At 53.3% G+C, this 19,310-nt stretch overlaps 2 protein-coding genes across 4 annotated transcripts in view; both read right to left on the bottom strand.

Moving 5' to 3' along the window:
* The window catches only part of arid3c (AT rich interactive domain 3C (BRIGHT-like)), a 68,591-nt gene extending 66,916 nt beyond the window's left edge, over positions 1-1,675 (bottom strand). The window contains exons 1-2 of the mRNA XM_030104101.1: positions 1,600-1,675; positions 793-806 (exon numbers count right to left, since the gene is read on the bottom strand). Of these exons, the coding sequence (XP_029959961.1) occupies positions 793-806; positions 1,600-1,675 (90 nt within the window). The remainder of the gene's footprint in view (positions 1-792; positions 807-1,599) is intronic.
* A 1,034-nt stretch (positions 1,676-2,709) lies between these two features.
* pias2 (protein inhibitor of activated STAT, 2) lies at positions 2,710-14,362 on the bottom strand. Of its 3 annotated transcripts, none has more exons than XM_030105130.1 (14): positions 14,317-14,362; positions 12,415-12,580; positions 12,021-12,108; positions 11,893-11,943; positions 11,729-11,819; positions 11,521-11,655; positions 11,333-11,438; positions 7,898-7,971; positions 7,641-7,801; positions 7,413-7,546; positions 6,294-6,477; positions 6,069-6,205; positions 5,455-5,492; positions 2,710-3,975 (listed from the first exon to the last, which is right to left on the bottom strand). In XM_030105130.1, the coding sequence occupies exons 2-14, from the start codon at positions 12,524-12,526 to the stop codon at positions 3,964-3,966; spliced, it is 1,323 nt and encodes a 440-aa protein (XP_029960990.1). In that variant the 5' UTR covers positions 12,527-12,580; positions 14,317-14,362; the 3' UTR covers positions 2,710-3,963. The 3 variants fall into 3 exon arrangements, with proteins under 3 accessions (XP_029960990.1, XP_029960987.1, XP_029960989.1); XM_030105127.1 differs by having other exon boundaries at positions 2,710-4,285; XM_030105129.1 differs by lacking the exon at positions 14,317-14,362 and adding an exon at positions 14,189-14,209 and having other exon boundaries at positions 2,710-4,285.
* Between the last annotated feature and the right edge of the window lie 4,948 nt (positions 14,363-19,310).

Here is a 19,310-nt window from a genome sequence, read left to right on the forward strand (position 1 = left end):
GCACCGCCCTGACAGCACCGCCCCGACAGCACCGCCCATACAGCACCACCCCGACAGCACCGCCCATACAGCACCGCCCTGACAGCACCGCCCCGACAGCACCGCCCATACAGCACCACCCTGACAGCACCACCCCGACAGCACCACCCCGACAGCACCACCCCGACAGCACCACCCCGACAGCACCGCCCATACAGCACCACCCTGACAGCACCGCCCCGACAGCACCGCCCATACAGCACCACCCTGACAGCACCACCCTGACAGCACCGCCCATACAGCACCACCCCGACAGCACCACCCTGACAGCACCGCCCTGACAGCACCACCCTGACAGCACCGCCCCGACAGCACCGCCCATACAGCACCACCCCGACAGCACCACCCTGACAGCACCGCCCTGACAGCACCACCCTGACAGCACCGCCCTGACAGCACCACCCCGACAGCACCGCCCTGACAGCACCACCCCGACAGCACCACCCCGACAGCACCACCCTGAGAGCACCACTCTGACAGCGCCACCCCGACAGCACCACCCTGACAGCACCACCCTGACAGCACCACCCTGACAGCACCACCCTGACAGCACCACCCTGACAGCACCACCCTGACGTTTACTGTGTAAAACGACACAAAGCAGGGAGAAAACTGCTTTCAATAAAGACTAGCAGACTGAGGTCCCTTGTTGAAAACTACCTTGAATATTTTGTGCAGTTCTTAACACAGCAGAGTTTCACACATTTGAAACTTTTTGACAGACACACAACTCTAGAAGGTGATGGCTCACACCGACACCTGTCCCTCTGGACGGACAGGCCGGGACACAGACACAAAGAGCCCCCATGGGACACCCTGAGGACCGGCCCGAGGACAAGAAGCGACAGAGACACAGAGACCGACAGTAGGAAAGACGGTGGCAGAAGCAAAGAGAGAAAGACAGAAAGGATGGAGGAGTGTTTCCAGCGGACCGACACCGTCAGCTGGAAAACAGCGCCATCTAGTGGCCAATACCAGCCATGGCCGGACCTGAGCTCCACAGAGACCGAGCGGGGCGCATCCGACTCGTGAGGTACCCCTCAGAGTCTACCCCTCAGGATCTACCCCTCAGGATCTACCCCTCAGTTACCAACCCTTCATTATCTACCCCTCTGTATTTAAAGATCAGAGTCTACCCCTCAGGATCTACCCCTCAGGATCTACCCTTCATTATCTACCCCTCTGTATTTAAAGATCAGAGTCTACCCCTCAGGATCTACCCCTGTGTCCAACAATCATGATCTAGCCCTCAGTATGGAACCCTGACTAGCCACCTGTCAGGATCTACCCCTCATGATCTGATTTTAAGGATCTACCCCTCATGATCTGATTTTAAGGATCTACACCTGGAACCACATCCAGACTTACAACTCAGTTATACTGCAGACGTTCACAGGGAATCCCCCGTGTTCAGAATGTGTACCTGAATTACAAACACGATCCAGACTCTGGTTTCTCTTACAGTCTGCTCCAGAGAAGAACTCTGGTTTCCAGTCCGGCTCAGAGGGTAACTTCCTCCTGAGTGAGACACTTAACTGTGTTCTGAATAGAATAATGTACCTGTGGGGTTAGTGAAGCTTTTCTCCCCCACACCTTTTGGTGTCCTCTGTGGGTCCCGGGCCCCCAGGTTGGGCATCTGTCTTGGAGGTCTCTCCCGTCCACCACTCTGAGCTCTGCTGGAGACGGACTGGACGGCTGATCCCGGCTCCTCCACCTCCTGACGGAGGCGCTGGTCTGAGTGGGCTCTCCGGCCGGACTCCGGCCTGCGGAGCGGCCCGTTGCGGGCCTCCAGCCAGGTGGTGCTGACCCCTCCACCCACAGGGACCAGATGGACCCTCAGCCTCCACCTCTAATGAAGACCAGCTCATCACTGTCCTCAATCAATCATGGGTGGAGGCCGGCCTGTGGCGTCCCTCCACCTGCTGCTGCCTCACGGAGCCGGGTGGAGGCAGGGCGGAGGCCGGCCTGGCCTGCAGCCCCACCCGGTGGCTCACAGCGGTATCACTCCTGGCTAGTGGACTGGAGCAGGTGGGGGTGGGGTGGTGGACAGGAGACGAGTGGACAATCCAGTCCTCATGATGGACACACACACACACACACGCAGACTGTGTATTACTACAATTCTCTGCAAAAATACACATATTTCACCGTTGGTTTCAGGGAATTCATCCACAACCTGTGAGTAACGTGGTGGTGCGAAAGCCAACAGCAGCTGGCAGGAGGACAGAGACACACACAGACACACAGAGACACACAGAGAGAGACACAGAGAGACAGAGAGACACAGAGAGACACAGACACAGAACAGGTTCACACCCTCCATTCAGTCTGAGCTCCACCCACACTCTCACTGGGTGGAGGGGGACGGTCCTTCAGGCGGACTGGGTGGAGGGGGACGGTCCTTCAGGCGGACTGGGTGGAAGGGGACGGTCCTTCAGCCGGACTGGGTGGAGGGGGACGGTCCTTCAGGCGGACTGGGTGGAGGGGGACGGTCCTTCAGGCGGACTGGGTGGAGGGGGACGGTCCTTCAGGCGGACTGGGTGGAGGGGGACGGTCCTTCAGCCGGACTGGGTGGAGGGGGACAGACCCAGTTTAATGACACGAGGACACTTCTCTGTCCTGCGTCCTTCAAACGTCACCGAGGACAAACTTCCAGAGGACAAGTTCAAATTCTAAGAAAACTATTCATCATTTTTATTCAAGTCACAAATGAAAACACAAAGAAAGACAGTTGAACGGTGAGAAGACAGAGAAAAGGAAACAGTCTGGGATTGTTCAGCTTACTGAACCGCTCTGAACGTCTGTCCCGGACTCGTCCAACACGTCGGCTGTCTCTCTAAATGAAGACATTCTTCCTCTAAAGACGTGAGACTGAAGCTCCCATAAAGCTGAGGTCGGTTCTCATGAAGCTCTTCTCCATCTGTTCAGTTTAACCTCACAACTTCTGTCAAATTCTGACCATCAATTCTTTATTGAATGAAATGAATTCTGGGTGGAGCTGAATGTTCTGAACAGAACCGATTCTGACCCATAATCATGAAGACACGACCGACTTCCAGCTCCGACAGAAACTTAAATTCACCTTGATTTCAGTTTCATTTAGAAAAACCATGAGAGTCAGGAGCCGCGGCTTACAGCCGTTCCCTCCGCAGAGCCGCCCAGAGGCCAGTGCAGCCACCACTAGGCGGCGCTGCAGAGCACGACGGGAATCCACACCAGAATCTGAAGTACAAATTTAAAAATAATCCAAACCGATTTTAGGAATACAGTCGAAACTCTGAGAAAAGTCAGAACGTTGAAGTGAAACAGAGGACTGCAGATTTCTCAGAAGCTCAGGGACGTTTCATCCGAGAAGAAACTTCAAAGCTCCAGAACCTCAAGAAATCTGCACTCACATTTCCTCTAATTCCAACCTGAAAGACAAAACCCTGGGAGAAGACCGAAAAACAGGAATCAACTCCAGGAGGGAAGTGAACGATGGAAGGAGGAGGGATGCTTCCTGATAAATGCAGAACTGGAATTAAAAAAATGAGTCCAGATAAAAGACGAACCGGCTGGTGTCAAATTACAAGCTGCCGATGCGGCGTGTCCACAAACGTCCTGAAGATCTCCGGCAGGTCTGCAGATCACCGAGGAGGACACCACAGAAGAAGAGCCAGGCGGCGGGGCCGCTGCTATTATTGCTGAGGGAAGTTCAGAGCCGTGGACACAGCGGAGTCCTCCACGGAGACGGACAGGAAGTGGTCTCTCCAGAGGAACCACGTCTGTTTCACTGAAACCTGCAGCCTGCTGCGGCCATCACCATGGAAACGCATAGAGGCAGGTGTCAAATGACCAGACCTGTAGAGGTGTGAGTGCTGCTGCAGTCCTGCAGGCTCCGCCCCCACCGTGAGTCCGGCAGGCTCCGCCCCCACCGGTGTCAAACTATTCAGGTTCCTGGTCGGGACGAAGAAACATCCAATAAATACCACGGAGACGGAGGGGGTCGTCCACAAGCGTAGAAAAGAGGGAGGGTCCGGGGAGGGGCGGGGTCAGGGGGTCAGTCTAGTGAAATGATGTCCGAGATGCTGGTGTCTGCCCCGCCCCCTCCCCCGGCTCCGCCCCCTCCCATGATGACCCGGGTCTCGTGGCTGCCGGTGTCGTAGTGGCTGCTGGAGGACGACACCACCGAGCTGGTGCTGGCCGCCGCCGCCGCCGCCGGGACGCCGCCGCTCAGGTTCTCCAGGAACATCTGAGGCCGGTAGTGCTGCGGAACCACAACGCAGGTCAGCAGGGTCAGGGCAGGTCAGCAGGGTCAGGGCAGGTCAGCAGGGTCAGGGCAGGTCAGCAGGGTCAGGGCAGGTCAGCAGGGTCAGGGCAGGTCAAAGCAGGGTCAGGGCAGGTCAAAGCAGGGTCAGGGCAGGTCAAAGCTGGGTCTGGGCAGGTCAGCAGGGTCAACGTAGGTCAAAGCAGGGTCAGGGCAGGTCAGCAGGGTCAGGGCAGGTCAGCAGGGTCAGGGCAGGTCAGCAGGGTTTGGGCAGGTCAAAGCAGGGTCAGGTCAGGCCAGCTGGGAGGTCAGCTGAGGTCAGCTGGGGTCACTGGGGTCAGTGAAGGCGATGCGCTCCTGTCCGGTCTGTTCTGGGACAGTGGAAATCAGGACCTTCAGTTTCCACCGACAGTGGCACCAGAGAGGAGACCTCTGGGAAACATGGGACTGTTCCACACAATCCACAAACGGGATCCAGCCTGACCTTTGACCCTCTGAGGGTAAACACTCTGCTCATGCTGCCTTCCTGGAAGCGTTCTGCTGCTCAGCGTTTGGCCTGCTGGTCAGGTCAGTAATGCAGCCCTGAAAAACCCTCCAGGTGGTTCCAGGATGTTTGATCCTGGTCCGGGCCTGGCTCCCAGCACCGGGCTCCGAGCACCGGGCTCCCAGCACCGGGCTCCCAGCACCGGGCTCCGAGCACCGGGCTCCCAGCACCGAGCTCCGAGCACCAGGCTCCCAGCACCGGGCTCCGAGCACCGGGCTCCGAGCACCGGGCTCCGAGCACCGGGCTCCCAGCACCGGGCTCCGAGCACCGGGCTCCGAGCACCGGGCTCCCAGCACCGGGCTCCGAGCACCGGGCTCCGAGCACCGGGCTCCCAGCACCGGGCTCCCAGCACCGGGCTCCCAGCACCGGGCTCCCAGCACCGGGCTCCCAGCACCGGGCTCCCAGCACCGGGCTCTGAGCATGAGGACCTGGGTGTATTCATAGACCGGGGGGCCGGTCCTGGTCCTGGACCCCCGATCCAGCCGGTCCAGCTCTGTCCCTGCTTCAACACGCCTGACTCTAACCACCTGACAGAACCCCGAGAACACACATGCTGGATTGGGGGTCCAGGACCAGGACTGGCCCCCCGCTCTTCAGAAGCGTTTCCATGACGATATACAGGTACCTGAGGGTCGGCCTGAAGCAAAGAGAACAACTCCAAACCTGCAGGAGGAAGAGAGAAAGACTCAGTGAAGAGCAGAGGAGCGTGCAGACGGCGTCCCGGTCTGTCTCGGTCTGTCCCGGTGTGTCTCGGTCTGTCCCGGTGTGTCCCGGTGTGTCTCGGTCTGTCCCGGTGTGTCTGTCTCGGTGTGTCCCGGTGTGTCTCGGTCTGTCCCGGTGTGTCTGTCTCGGTCTGTCCCGGTGTGTCTCGGTCTGTCCCGGTGTGTCTGTCTCGGTCTGTCCCGGTGTGTCCCGGTGTGTCTCGGTCTGTCCCGGTGTGTCCCGGTGTGTCTCGGGCTGTCCCGGTGTGTCTCGGTGCGTCTGTCCTGGTGTGTCCTGGTGTGTCTCGGTCTGTCCCGGTGTGTCTGTCCTGGTGTGTCCCGGTGTGTCTCGGTCTGTCCCGGGCTGTCCCGGTGTGTCTGTCCTGGTGTGTCCCGGTGTGTCTCAGTCTGTCCCGGTGTCTCCCGGTGTGTCTCGGTCTGTCCCGGGCTGTCCTGGTGTGTCTCGGTCTGTCCCGGTGTGTCTCGGTCTGTCCCGGTCTGTCCCGATCTGTCCCGGTGTGTCCCGGTCTGTCCGTACTCTGCATGTCCGTGGGGATGGAGGCCAGGGTGGAGGGGTGGAACGGCACGGCGAAGTCCGCCAGCGAGGAGGCCAGGTAGGCCGGGTCCAGGGTCTGCACGCTGGGCACTCGCACCGTGGGCTGGTAGCTCAACACCCTGAGGACACAGCGGCGAGAGGACCGAGCGTCAGGAAGCAGCGGGCGGAGTCGCGGAGGTCGGAGGTCAACCCGCGGAAGCTCCTCACCCCTTGCTGTGCATCTCCTCCGTCTTGGAGAGGAAGACGCAGCGCTTCTTCAGCGGAGGGTCCGAGTCCCCGTCGTCCTCCGAGGAGGACGAGGTCTCCAAGGTCAGGTCGATCACGTCGGCCTTCTTGGAGGGGCTGGGCTCGGCGGGCTGGGGGGCCGACGGCTGGCGCGGCGGAGCCGAGGCTGAGGCGAGGCGGGGAGGGGAGAGGACAGGGGACAGAGCAGAGGACAGAGGACAGATCAACACTCCACCAGGTGGCAGTGTTCAGTCCTGACCCCGACAGGAGCAGCAGCAGGGTGACAGAGCGGCGCTGTCCGCCCCTGCTCTGCTGCAGTACCACCGTCCACCACTGGGTGGTGCGGGTTTGTTTCTTTGCAGTGACTGGCTGAAACCAAACATGGTTAGGCAGCACTGTGTCCTTCCGTCCAATGAACGCAAAGAGTTCTACAGGAAGTCCCTCCTTCCCCGAACAGATTTGTCAGTGAAATCCCAGACTGACATGTGAAGATGTCTTCTGCCAGGTTAGGAGGTGAGATCACAAAGACCAAACTACCGACCACGGAGCTCTGGTCTTCTCCTCTGCTTCCATCCTCGCTCTCTGGCTTTTCTTTTACATCCACACAGTTTTTTGGTGGATTTTTTTTAAAAAGAAAAGTACAGGCTGCAGTTTTCGGCTGCTCTGACTCCGCCATCTTGGCTCCTGTGTTTTTTTTCCCATCCCGTCGTTGCTCACATCTTATTATTTGAGTTTTTTTTTTTTTTTTGCCGTTGTATTGCTAATCTGGAATGTTCAATTTGCCACAAGATAATCAGTGTTCACGAGACTGCAGGTAAAGCCGTGGCCTCCTGTGTGCAGGCAGAGCTAGCTGACTAGCTATTGAAGCTAACGGATTCTGCGCTTGTCTTTAGCTTGTTGCTGGACTCGGTATTCTGTATAATGACAAACGTCCGGGGCCGAGAGAGGGCAAGGCCAACCGTGCAGAGCAGTGCCAAGCCAGGACAAGTGGAAAAGTGCCAATAAAGACCACGGCCGCCATCTTGGATGGGTCTCTGCTTGCCCAGTTTACTGACTGGGACCTCGGGTCACATGATCAGCACGACGGCGTTCGGGACTCACCCTCAGTCTTCGGGAGCGACTGGGACGAGACTTTGAGCGCCTCCTTCTTGGGCCTCATGGGGCACCAGGTCCCGTCCTCCTGGAACTTGATCTCGTCCACGTCCGAGCAGTCGTTCAGGATCTCCAAGAACAGGCTGGAGAGAGAACGGACACGGCGACGGGTCAGAGCAGACAGGAACCGCCACACACGGCGCTCCGGGGAACCACGGCGGCGGTCCAGAGGCTGACCCGTCGATGATCAGGCTCTCGTACGCCGCCTTCTTGTCGCACACGGGGCAGATCCAGGTGGGCTTCTTCTCGTTCATCTGCAGGTAGAGCGCCGCGTCGAAGCACTGCAGGTGGGAGCAGGTGACCGCTCTGCAGGGCACGGTGAGCCTCATCTTCCCCAGCTGCAGCGCACACACACCACAGCCTCACCCTCCGCTCACCGCCACACACCGGGACGTCCGTCCTTTCAGGACATCCGTCCCCCATGCTGGACTTACCGGACACATGAGGGAGACCCGGAGGCTGGTGGTGGCCACCTCGCTGTCCGGATCGGCCGTCAGCTTCTCTTTAACTGCAGGGAGACGGCACAAACACAGGAATCACCCCCACCCAGAGGAAACGCAGGAATCACCCCCACCCAGAGGAAACACAGGAATCACCCCCACCCAGAGGAAACACAGGAATCACCCCCACCCAGAGGAAACACACAGGAATCACCCCCCACCCAGAGGAAACGCAGGAATCACCCCCACCCAGAGGAAACGCAGGAATCACCCCCACCCAGAGGAAACACAGGAATCACCCCCACCCAGAGGAAACACAGGAATCACCCCCACCCAGAGGAAACACACAGGAATCACCCCCACCCAGAGGAAACACACAGGAATCACCCCCACCCAGAGGAAACGCAGGAATCACCCCCACCCAGAGGAAACACAGGAATCACCCCCACCCAGAGGAAACGCAGGAATCACCCCCACCCAGCAGAAACACACAGGAATCACCCCCACCCAGAGGAAACACAGGAATCACCCCCACCCAGAGGAAACACAGGAATCACCCCCACCCAGAGGAAACACAGGAATCACCCCCACCCAGCAGAAACACAGGAATCACCCCCACCCAGAGGAAACGCAGGAATCACCCCCACCCAGAGGAAACGCAGGAATCACCCCCACCCAGCAGAAACACAGGAATCACCCCCACCCAGAGGAAACGCAGGAATCACCCCCACCCAGAGGAAACGCAGGAATCACCCCCACCCAGAGGAAACACACAGGAATCACCCCCACCCAGAGGAAACACACAGGAATCACCCCCACCCAGAGGAAACACACAGGAATCACCCCCACCCAGAGGAAACACACAGGAATCACCCCCACCCAGAGGAAACACAGGAATCACCCCCCACCCAGAGGAAACACACAGGAATCACCCCCACCCAGAGGAAACACACAGGAATCACCCCCACCCAGAGGAAACACACAGGAATCACCCCCACCCAGAGGAAACACAGGAATCACCCCCACCCAGAGGAAACGCAGGAATCACCCCCACCCAGCAGAAACACAGGAATCACCCCCACCCAGAGGAAACGCAGGAATCACCCCCACCCAGCAGAAACGCAGGAATCACCCCCACCCAGAGGAAACACAGGAATCACCCCCACCCAGAGGAAACACAGGAATCACCCCCACCCAGAGGAAACACACAGGAATCACCCCCACCCAGAGGAAACACAGGAATCCCCCCCACCCAGAGGAAACACAGGAATCACCCCCACCCAGAGGAAACACACAGGAATCACCCCCACCCAGCAGAAACACAGGAATCACCCCCACCCAGCAGAAAACCTCTGCAGACATCCAATGAAACTTCATTTTTATGACTGGCTTCTCATTTTAAAGAATAAAGAAATCAGAGTATACTGTGTATTTTATTCCAAAGGTACTGAAATAGGAATAAAAGAACAACAATCAATAAATGTCTCAATCTCAACTTCAAAATGACAAGAACCAAAGCTACTGGCCCCCTGCAGGGCAGCACTGGTTTATCTTACTGAGAAAGCAGAACCTGAAGAGAAGCAGCTTCAGAGGAGTGTTGATGGACCAGAACCAGGACTGAAGGAGGGTCAGCTCTGAGCTCAACGTGAGTTTAGAGACACAGACCCACATGGTTTGTTCAGGGCCGATACCTATTGTCAGTAGACCAAGAGGCCGGTTACTGATGTTTATTTGGAGTTAAAGTGGGAATATTTTGGTCAAAACATAATATAATATAATATAATGGTGCAAACAGAGCCATATCGGGAATCAGGGTCCAGCTCAGAGAACACAGCCTCTGGGGCTTCCCTCGCTTCTTCCTGTTTGCGTTTTGTAGACTGATAGCAGCATTTTCAGAGTTTTTCATGACTGCTGGTCTGTTTCTGAGCGAGGAAAATATCTGCCTGTTAGCACTGAGATAATTAGAGTTTGTGTTTTATATTGAGTAACTGAAATGTTGATCAGCTGAATTTCTTCCAGCAATTTCTGACTATTGTGCTAACAGTTAGCATGTGAATGGGTTTTCCCATACAAGTTAGCATTAAGCTAGTAGGAGTTTTTTCAGAATTAATGTGTGAATCTCCTGTTTTGCGAAATCTCCTCAGAATGCAGAATTCAGCCTTTACAGGATTAATCTCCCGTTTCACTGACGAAGCTTCTCCTCTCCTCTACGCACATATATAAATGGCTCTGTGTGTACAGCGCTGTGGAGCTTTATTAGCCCTCTGGAGTGTGGAGTTTAGCGCTGTGGAGCTTTATTAGCCCTCTGGAGTGTGGAGTTTAGCGCTCTGGAGTGTGGATTTTAGCGCTGTGGAGCTTTATTAGCCCCCTGGAGTGTGGAGTTTAGCGCTCTGGAGTGTGGATTTTAGCGCTGTGGAGCTTTATTAGCCCTCTGGAGTGTGGAGTTTAGCGCTCTGGAGTGTGGAGTTTAGCGCTGTGGAGCTTTACTTAGCGCTCTGGAGTGTGGAGTTTAGCGCTCTGGAGTGTGGATTTTAGCGCTGTGGAGCTTTATTAGCCCTCTGGAGTGTGGAGTTTAGCGCTCTGGAGTGTGGAGTTTAGCGCTGTGGAGCTTTACTTAGCCCCCTGGAGTGTGGAGTTTAGCGCTGTGGAGCTTTATTAGCCCTCTGGAGTGTGGAGTTTAGCGCTCTGGAGTGTGGATTTTAGCGCTGTGGAGCTTTATTAGCCCTCTGGAGTGTGGAGTTTAGCGCTGTGGAGCTTTATTAGCCCTCTGGAGTGTGGAGTTTAGCGCTGTGGAGCTTTATTAGCCCTCTGGAGTGTGGAGTTTAGCGCTCTGGAGTGTGGAGTTTAGCGCTGTGGAGCTTTACTTAGCGCTCTGGAGTGTGGAGTTTAGCGCTGTGGAGCTTTATTAGCCCTCTGGAGTGTGGAGTTTAGCGCTCTGGAGTGTGGAGTTTAGCGCTGTGGAGCTTTACTTAGCGCTCTGGAGTGTGGAGTTTAGCGCTGTGGAGTGTGGAGTTTAGCGCTGTGGAGCTTTATTAGCCCTCTGGAGTGTGGAGTTTAGCGCTGTGGAGTGTGGAGTTTAGCGCTGTGGAGCTTTATTAGCCCTCTGGAGTGTGGAGTTTAGCGCTGTGGAGCTTTACTTAGCGCTCTGGAGTGTGGAGTTTAGCGCTGTGGAGCTTTATTAGCCCTCTGGAGTGTGGAGTTTAGCGCTGTGGAGCTTTATTAGCCCTCTGGAGTGTGGAGTTTAGCGCTCTGGAGTGTGGATTTTAGCGCTGTGGAGCTTTATTAGCCCCCTGGAGTGTGGAGTTTAGCGCTCTGGAGTGTGGAGTTTAGCGCTGTGGAGCTTTACTTAGCGCTCTGGAGTGTGGAGTTTAGCGCTGTGGAGCTTTATTAGCCCTCTGGAGTGTGGAGTTTAGCGCTGTGGAGCTTTACTTAGCGCTCTGGAGTGGTCGGGGTTGCGGATGCCCTTCATCCTCAGCCTCTGCAGCAGCAGTGGGGACGTCAGCTGTCTCACCAGGTACACGGACATGGAGTACGTCTGAAAAACAAAGCTGTGGTGAAAATGGCTGAGCGCCTCGGAGGACAAAGAGGACCCGGCGGAGGCCGATCGCCACGCTCACCTTCCCGACCTCCGGCGCCCACGTCACCGAGATCTGGTTGGGCACGGCCGAGGACAGCCGGACCAGCGAGGTGATGTTGAGGGGCCGGCCCGGCCTCTTCTGCTCCACGCCGTTTTTGGGAGGAGGCGCGTAACCCTGCGGAACGCAGACGTCCGTCACCGCCCGTCCTCGGGACCCCGGCCGGGCGTGCACGGACACGAGCACTCACCGGCAGAGGAAACAGCTTGCCATTGACCTTTATGCACAGACTGTTGGGGTAATTATCTTCCTGGGGGCAACTGGTCTCAGACAGGCAGAACCTGGCAGCACAGACACAAGTTTCAATAAAACCAAGAAACCAGTGATGAGTGAGGCGCTGCAGCGGCGTCCTACCTCAGCTGGATCTGCACCATGTAGTCTCTTCTGCCCCCGGGGAGGAAGTCCCTGCAGGCAAACCCAGAGACAAACGTCCCAGTCTTCTTCTCTGCTCCCCAGAGAAATCATCCGACACACAGACTTACCGTGATATGCACACTTCCCGCACTTGTTGTGGCGTCAGGGCGAAGATGAAGTATTTCTCCTGGTGGTACCTCTGCGCCGTGCTGGCTCCTGCAAACAAAACAGCGTCACATGCTTCCATCCATCCACCGGCGGTCCTGCTGGCCCCGGCTCAGCGCTCTGCAGGACTAGTGTGACCGGCCGGAAGGAAACTCTCTCTCTCACAGAGAAGCTGAGCTCAAGTCTTTCTCCTGATTCCCCAACACCCCAACACCACGTCACTGCCCTATTTAGCTCCTTTAAAGTCAACACAATGATTCCAACGCAACGAGCTAAACCTGAGAGACAAAAAGTGACAATTCCCCTGATGTGGAACCAGTCCAGTGAGGCATGAGGGCGGGCCCCGTCAGTACAGACCCAGGCTGGAGGGCTTGATGAGAACGTCCAGCACGTCGTAGAACGGCAGAGACTTCATGTGCACGTCAGGGTGCACGGGCGGCAGGAGGGGGGCCGGCGGCTGCAGGTTCATGCTGGCACTGGCGCGGTGGAGCAGTGGACAGGACGGGCTGTGTTAGAGGGCCGACTGCTCAGAGGACACACACACACACACACACACACACACACACACACACACACACACACACACACACACACACACACACACACACACGCAGGTCACTGCAGGGTCAAATCTGTGTTCAACTAGAACCAAAAGGCAGCTTCGCTTCCACAAACGATTGTTTTCCTTCAAATGTTTTGTCACAGACAGGAGGAGCAGAGCGTTTCCTTACTGGTGAATATTTATCTAAACTAACAAATAATCACATGTTAAAGTCCTTATGTTCACAAATTCAATCTAAATTACAGTAGTAGTTACTGACGTAGTTACTGACGTAGTTACTGACGGCTAATTTAATATTCTGCTTCTTTTTCGAACACAGCTGTCTTCTTTTACCCTTTATTCAGCAGCTTCTTTCCACACAATGATTTTAACCCCCTAAATTGCACATGAAATACTTCTAGTGTGTGTGTGTGTGTGTGTGTGTGTGTGTGTGTGTGTGTGTGTGTGTGTATTGTATACAGGAACAGAATATGATGAACGTGTTAAATGGCAGAAAAAAGGGCTATGGTGGCTTAAAAAGATGATTTCAAAAAGAAAAAAACGCTATAACAGTTTAAAATATGCTAAAAGTCTCAAAATGGCCAAATCAGCAGCAGCTAAAAAGTTTAAATATTCCAAACCATGAAAACTCCTGAAGCTGCTATGATGGATATCTGTTGACTCATTTTGCTCACTTGAAAAAAAACTCCTTAGAAAATCATTAAAATTGCATTAAGGACTAAAGTGACTAAAACGACAAAATAAAAAAAAGTTCCACCTTAGAACGCCATGATGGATAAAACAAAACTGTGGAAAGGCTCCTGAATCCTGTAAATTGGCCATGAACTTGGGTTTTGCTGAACACAGTAAAACTGTCTTTACAGCAGTGTTTCTAGAGAGATGTTGTGCAGTGGTAAATATCCCCAGGATCTGCCTTCTGCGTGTGTTGGAGCAGACACGGCTGGTTTCAGCGATCTGTGCGGCTCCACGGTGGCGATATCACAAAAACCTGCAGCGTTCAGGGTTTGTCTCTGAGATCCCGGATGTCTGACCTGTAACTGACCACATCCCATCGCTCACTGCCACCCACCCACACCAGACATGCTTTTCATCTTAACCCCGAGTCCTGCGGTGCTGCCTGGTCGACACAGGGGATAAAAACACGACTGCCTGCCGCGCCTCAGCGATTCTACCGGGAGCTGGACTCAACAAAGCCAGGCTGACACCGATAAACACTGCGAAACCGTGTTTTAATCGAAGCCGCAGTGAGGGGCTGAACATTTCACGCACGCCGTGGATTCTTGGTGTTGTTTATGTGTCGTCTCGCGCTAGCTCCCCACTGTACTCTCGCGATAATGGCTTTGTGCTAACCAATTTTCTTAGATACATCTCAATTCTTCACTTCCAGGCTCTTTTACAGGTGTCATCACACACGGATATTCATGTACAGCTATGGAGTTAGTTGTTTACAACAATCCCAGAGTGAGTGTTTCCTTGTTTCGGACTGTTAGCGGACAGCCAGTCACAAACTGTTAGCACTGAGTCCAAACACTGGACGATAAGCGGCCGATTTATCTGCTCTGTTCCTACCTGCAGCTCTGGTTCCAGCCCTGGGCTGGCGTCCTCGGATATTAGCTAGTCGCGCATGGTGAATCCGTACCATATCTTGTAATCTTTAGGAACAGGGATTAAATATCTGCGGCTGTCTTCCAGCTTACCTGAAACTCCCCATCCTCCGCCATCTTGGAGTTCCGCTCATGCCCGCCCAGCGAGACCACTTCCGGGTGACGCAGCCTCATGGCTAAGTGCGCCATGACGTCACTACAACAAGCGTAAAGAAAGATTTAATTTTGATTAAAACCCTGCACATTTACTTGCTTTAAAATACGAGATTGCATCTCATACAAAGTATTTAGATTAAAAATTTTCACATTTATTCACAACTAAATATTACACAGTGTGTGTATGTGTTGTCTCACCTTTAATTCAGATGTTTAATGACGCCATGGATGTAAAAATGAATAATCAATATACAGTCATATGTAATTCATGTTCCACATAGCTGAAAAAAATCACTAGAGCAGATATCGAGCCACAGACATTTTCAAATTCCAGCTGCCATGCCCTGACGGAATGGGCATCGCTGCTGCTTGTCAGTGTTGACAGCTGCTGCAGGACGCGGTCAGGGTGTAGCGGGGGGTGGGTGGTCAGGGTGTAGCCCGGGTCTCATTGGAACCCATTGTTTGTTTGTTTGTTTTGTTTCGAGCAGAATTTCGCTCTCAGTGCTCAGCAGTAAACAAAAATCATTACAGTAAACAAAAATCATTACAATCAATACAACACAATACAATAACAAAACACATTTATATCAGCTGGAAAAGGAGTGGGGTGAAGTAAAAACTTATTATCTCCCACCCCTCCTTGCTTATACTCTTTAACTAAAGATATTACAACCTTCATTATTACACAATTATGTTCACAGTACAATTAATAACACACTTCCTTTTTTACATACAAAAATCATTCTCCTTAATATATTTTTCAAAAGTCATTTCTTTAAGTTGCTTTTTAAATAATTTCATATTTAGACATTCTTTGAGGTGTTGTCCCAGTTTGTTCCACAATTTTACCCCTTGAACTGAAGGACAAAGTCTTTTCTGTTTATTATTTGCCCATCTAGCTTTAAAATTATGTGTATGTCGTAAATTATACCCTACTCCTACTCTTTTAGAAAATAAAAGTTGGATGTTTTTTGGAAGCTTGTCCTTACTTGCCCTGAATACAATTTGTGCAGTCAATAAATCAACAATATCTTGAAATTTTAATAATTTAGAGTTTGCAAAAAGTATGTTTGAATGTTCTCTGTAACCGACACCATGTATTATTCTTATTGCTTTCTTCTGTAAGATGACAAGAGGCTGTAACGCTATTCTATAGTTATTTCCCCATACTTCTGCACAGTAAGTAAAATATGGCAAAACTAATTAACAATAAAGTACACGCAATTAATTTTTATTTAGGTCATGTTTTGCCTTATTTATTACTGAATACTTCGTGAAACTTTTCTTTGAACATGACTTATATGCGATTTCCAATTAATTTTATAATCTATTAATACTCCTAAGAATTTTATTTCATTTACTTTTTCAATAATTTTATCATCCAACTTAATTTCAACATCATTTGTTCCCATGTTTCCAAACACCATTAACTTGGTTTTCCCCAAGTTTAATGACAATTTGTTTCTGTCTAACCACAATTTAATTTTATTTAATTCTGTATTCATTTCCTGCTCTAATGCCTTGAGATCATTCCCAGTGCAAAAAATAGTTCATCAGTGTCATCAGCAAACAAAACTAACTTAAAGGGCAACTTCGGTTTTTTGACATCTGGACCTTATTTCTAGGTGTGTCATGCTCATATACTCACTCAGACAGACATGGTGCAGCTCGGAGTCCTTCAGAAGTTATTTAGATCCAACCGATTTAGCGGGGGCCACGGCAATGGAGCTTCAGCGCAGGACATAATCTCTGCAAAGTCGCTCATTTCGGCTGTATTTTTTCCTCCATCGGCGCTGGGTTGCCTTTCGGTCGGAAGAGGGGCCTCCGGCGGTGTCCCGCGGCCTGGCTCGGAGTGCGCATCCGCCGGGCGGCGGAGATCTGGATTCTCCCGCTGAGGACAGAGCTCCGGCGGCGTGGAGCACGCATCCGCCGGGGAGCGGAGATACGCTTCCTCCCGGCGAGGAGAGACGTCCAGCGGCCCAGCGCGAGCCGTGCATCTTCTTTTTCTTTTTTTTTTTTTTTTCCCTTGTCCTGTTCGGCAGCTGGGGCGTGCAATATTGTATGATTGTAGCCTTTTACTATCCGAACAGATTTTAATGTTAGCAGCAGGACGAGACTGAGTCTCAACCTATGTACAAAGTCACAATACAAAACAGTGTTATCGACGCACCACACGCAACCTAGAACAATCCCAAACCCCAATCTAGACAACACCAAAACAGAGCCGACAACCAACACAGAAAATTACAGAACCATACATATTTTTTTTTTCTTTTTTTCCGAACCATATTAGTGAACAGACCAGGCCACAAAAATAAAAGGAGGTGTAGGGGAGGAAGGAAATGCAAGGACACCACAAACCCTTTTTTTTTTTTTTTTTTTTTTTTTTTGAATATAGCTAGTTGTAACTAGTAGTAACTAGTAGTAACTAGTAGTAACTAGTAGTAACTAGTAGTAAACTCGGGGCGTGCATCAAGAGAGGTCTGCTACAGATCACCATTAGTCTAACCACCACAAGAAGACAAGGTAACCCAGTATGTGAAGAGTGATTAAAGATCAACGTGATCATGTGAATATGATGGTGACAGTGATGGTGATAGTGATCATGCATATATGACCTCTGACCTCTGAGAAGGCCAGAAGCAGGCCAGAGAGGCCCTCAGAGCCCAGACAGCCGGCGGTCATCACAGAGCCCGGATCCAAGCCGCCCCCCCAGGCAGACGCCCACGCTCCGGTCCAGAAACGGGGCAGAGGAAAGCCCCGGCCGGGGACCCCGGCAGTCCCGGGGCCCGGGCCCCGCGGAGCCACGACCGGCAGGAGCCGGTCCACCCCGGGCGTCCGAGAGCCCGAGGCCCAAGAGCCCAGGAGCCGACCTCCCACCCAGGCGGAGGGCCATGACCCCCCCGGGAGAACCAGCCCACACGGGCGGCTACCCACCCCAGGCCAGTACACCGTCTCCCGCCTCACTCCCCCCGCCCCAACCCAACACTCATACCCACTCACTCATACTGACACACACACATGCACACACGCACACATAGAACCACTCATCCCTAAACCAAACACACACACACACTCACATTCCAGCACACTCACACACTCTCACGCACACGCTAGCAAGCACACACACACACACACACACACGCTCAGTCTTGTATTTCTATCCTTGTGGGGACCGTCCATTGACTCCCATTCATGTCTAGCCCCTAACCCTGACCCTTACCCTAACCCTAACCCACACCACAACAAAGCCTAACCCTAAAGAAATGTTTTTGACCTTTTACTTTTTTCAGTAACAACAACATGGTCAAGAAAATACTGTTTCTCCTACTTAGGACCGGAAAAAGGTCCCCACAAGGCACGTCGTTCCACGTTTTGCTATCCTTGTGGGGACATTTGGCCCCGACAAGGATAGAAATACAAGAACACACACACACACACACACACACAGTCCATCCTACCCCAAACACACTCACATTCCCGCGTCATCCAACTGTCACATCCTGTGGGAGACCCCCCCGGAAGGCAAGGGAACACCGAACCCCACATTCAGGACCCCCCGCCACCCACAACTGCCGCCCCCACCCCCCCACCCCACCGCCGCAGACAGGTATGCACCCCCCAGAGCCAGCAGCCCCCCAAACCACAGCCGCTCCAAACCCCCGGCCTGTGGGGAAACAACAGCCCCCCCCGCCCCACCCCCCACCAGAAGGAATCCGGAAACGGGGGAGCAGATGACCCCATTGCCCTCCCTTCCCCCCCACCGTCTCGTGAGTGTTGATGGAGTATATGTTGTTTGCGATTAAAATTTGAGGGTCAGTAACCACACCGTGCTGCGAGTGAGGCCAAACGAGCAGTCTCATCCACCTGAACAGCCCCCCCCCCTACACAGCGCGCCAAGACCCCCCGACGTGTGTGTTTGTATGTATTTGGTCGTGTTAGATGACTAAGTGCAGTTAAGACTGAGAGGCGAGCCACCGAAGGGTGCAGTGATTGGGGCCACTTAGACGGCCCCCTCCACCAAGCCGTGCGTCTTCGCGGGTGTCCGGAGCCTCCGTGGAGCAGCTGAGGGCCGTTTTCCAACTCGGCCCCTGGAAGTCAGACGCCGGGGCGCCGTGACAGCCGAGGCCGACTCAAAGTGCCTCTCTGCTGGGGAGAGGAGCTCCGCAGCGTTCCCATCCGAGCTAATTGTGGCTAAGTTAGCGAAAACTGTCAGCTGACCCACCTGAAGACGGTAGACGAGCTGACTTTATGATAACACTGGCGATGGATGAAGAAATACAGCTGAAATGAGCGACTTTGCAGAGATGATGTCCTGCGCTGAAGCTCCATTGCCATGGCCCCCGCTAAGTGCGGCTACATCGGTTGGATCTAAATAACTTCTGGAGGAGTCCGAGCTGCACGATGTTTGTCTGAGTGAGTATATGAGCATGACACACCTAGAAATAAGGTCCAGGTGTCAAAAAACCGGAGTTGCCCTTTAAAGCAACACTAACGAACTTTCAGTTTTCCTTGATTTTGGCGGCGCCAGTGGACAAAAGCAGTAGTGTTTTGCCTGAAGGAATACTACAGTTCCCATGAGGCCTAGCGCATGCTGCTCCCGGTGGCGTGCTGTCGGACTGAACTCGCCTACATTTGTTTCCAGTGGCTGTGTGAAGGACGGATAGCGACGAGGTCATGAATCTAATGGTGGCTAAACAATGTTCTATCATGATGTGACGCATGCCGTAAAGCAGTCCGCACATCTGGAGTGTTTTAGTGAGCAGGGTTCCTACCACCCTCCTCACAGCTGCTCAGTCCAGGTGAAGCAACACTGACGCCCTCAGGCTGACAGAGGGTCATTCAGCTGCTGTAAGTCGATGTATCATCACAAAAGATATTAAAATGTTTTATTAAGGTTGAAAAGTTCCTTAGTGTCGGTTTAAGAACAT

Source organism: Salarias fasciatus, chromosome 12, assembly GCF_902148845.1.
Source record: "Salarias fasciatus chromosome 12, fSalaFa1.1, whole genome shotgun sequence".
In the NCBI taxonomy this organism is placed as follows: domain Eukaryota; kingdom Metazoa; phylum Chordata; class Actinopteri; order Blenniiformes; family Blenniidae; genus Salarias; species Salarias fasciatus.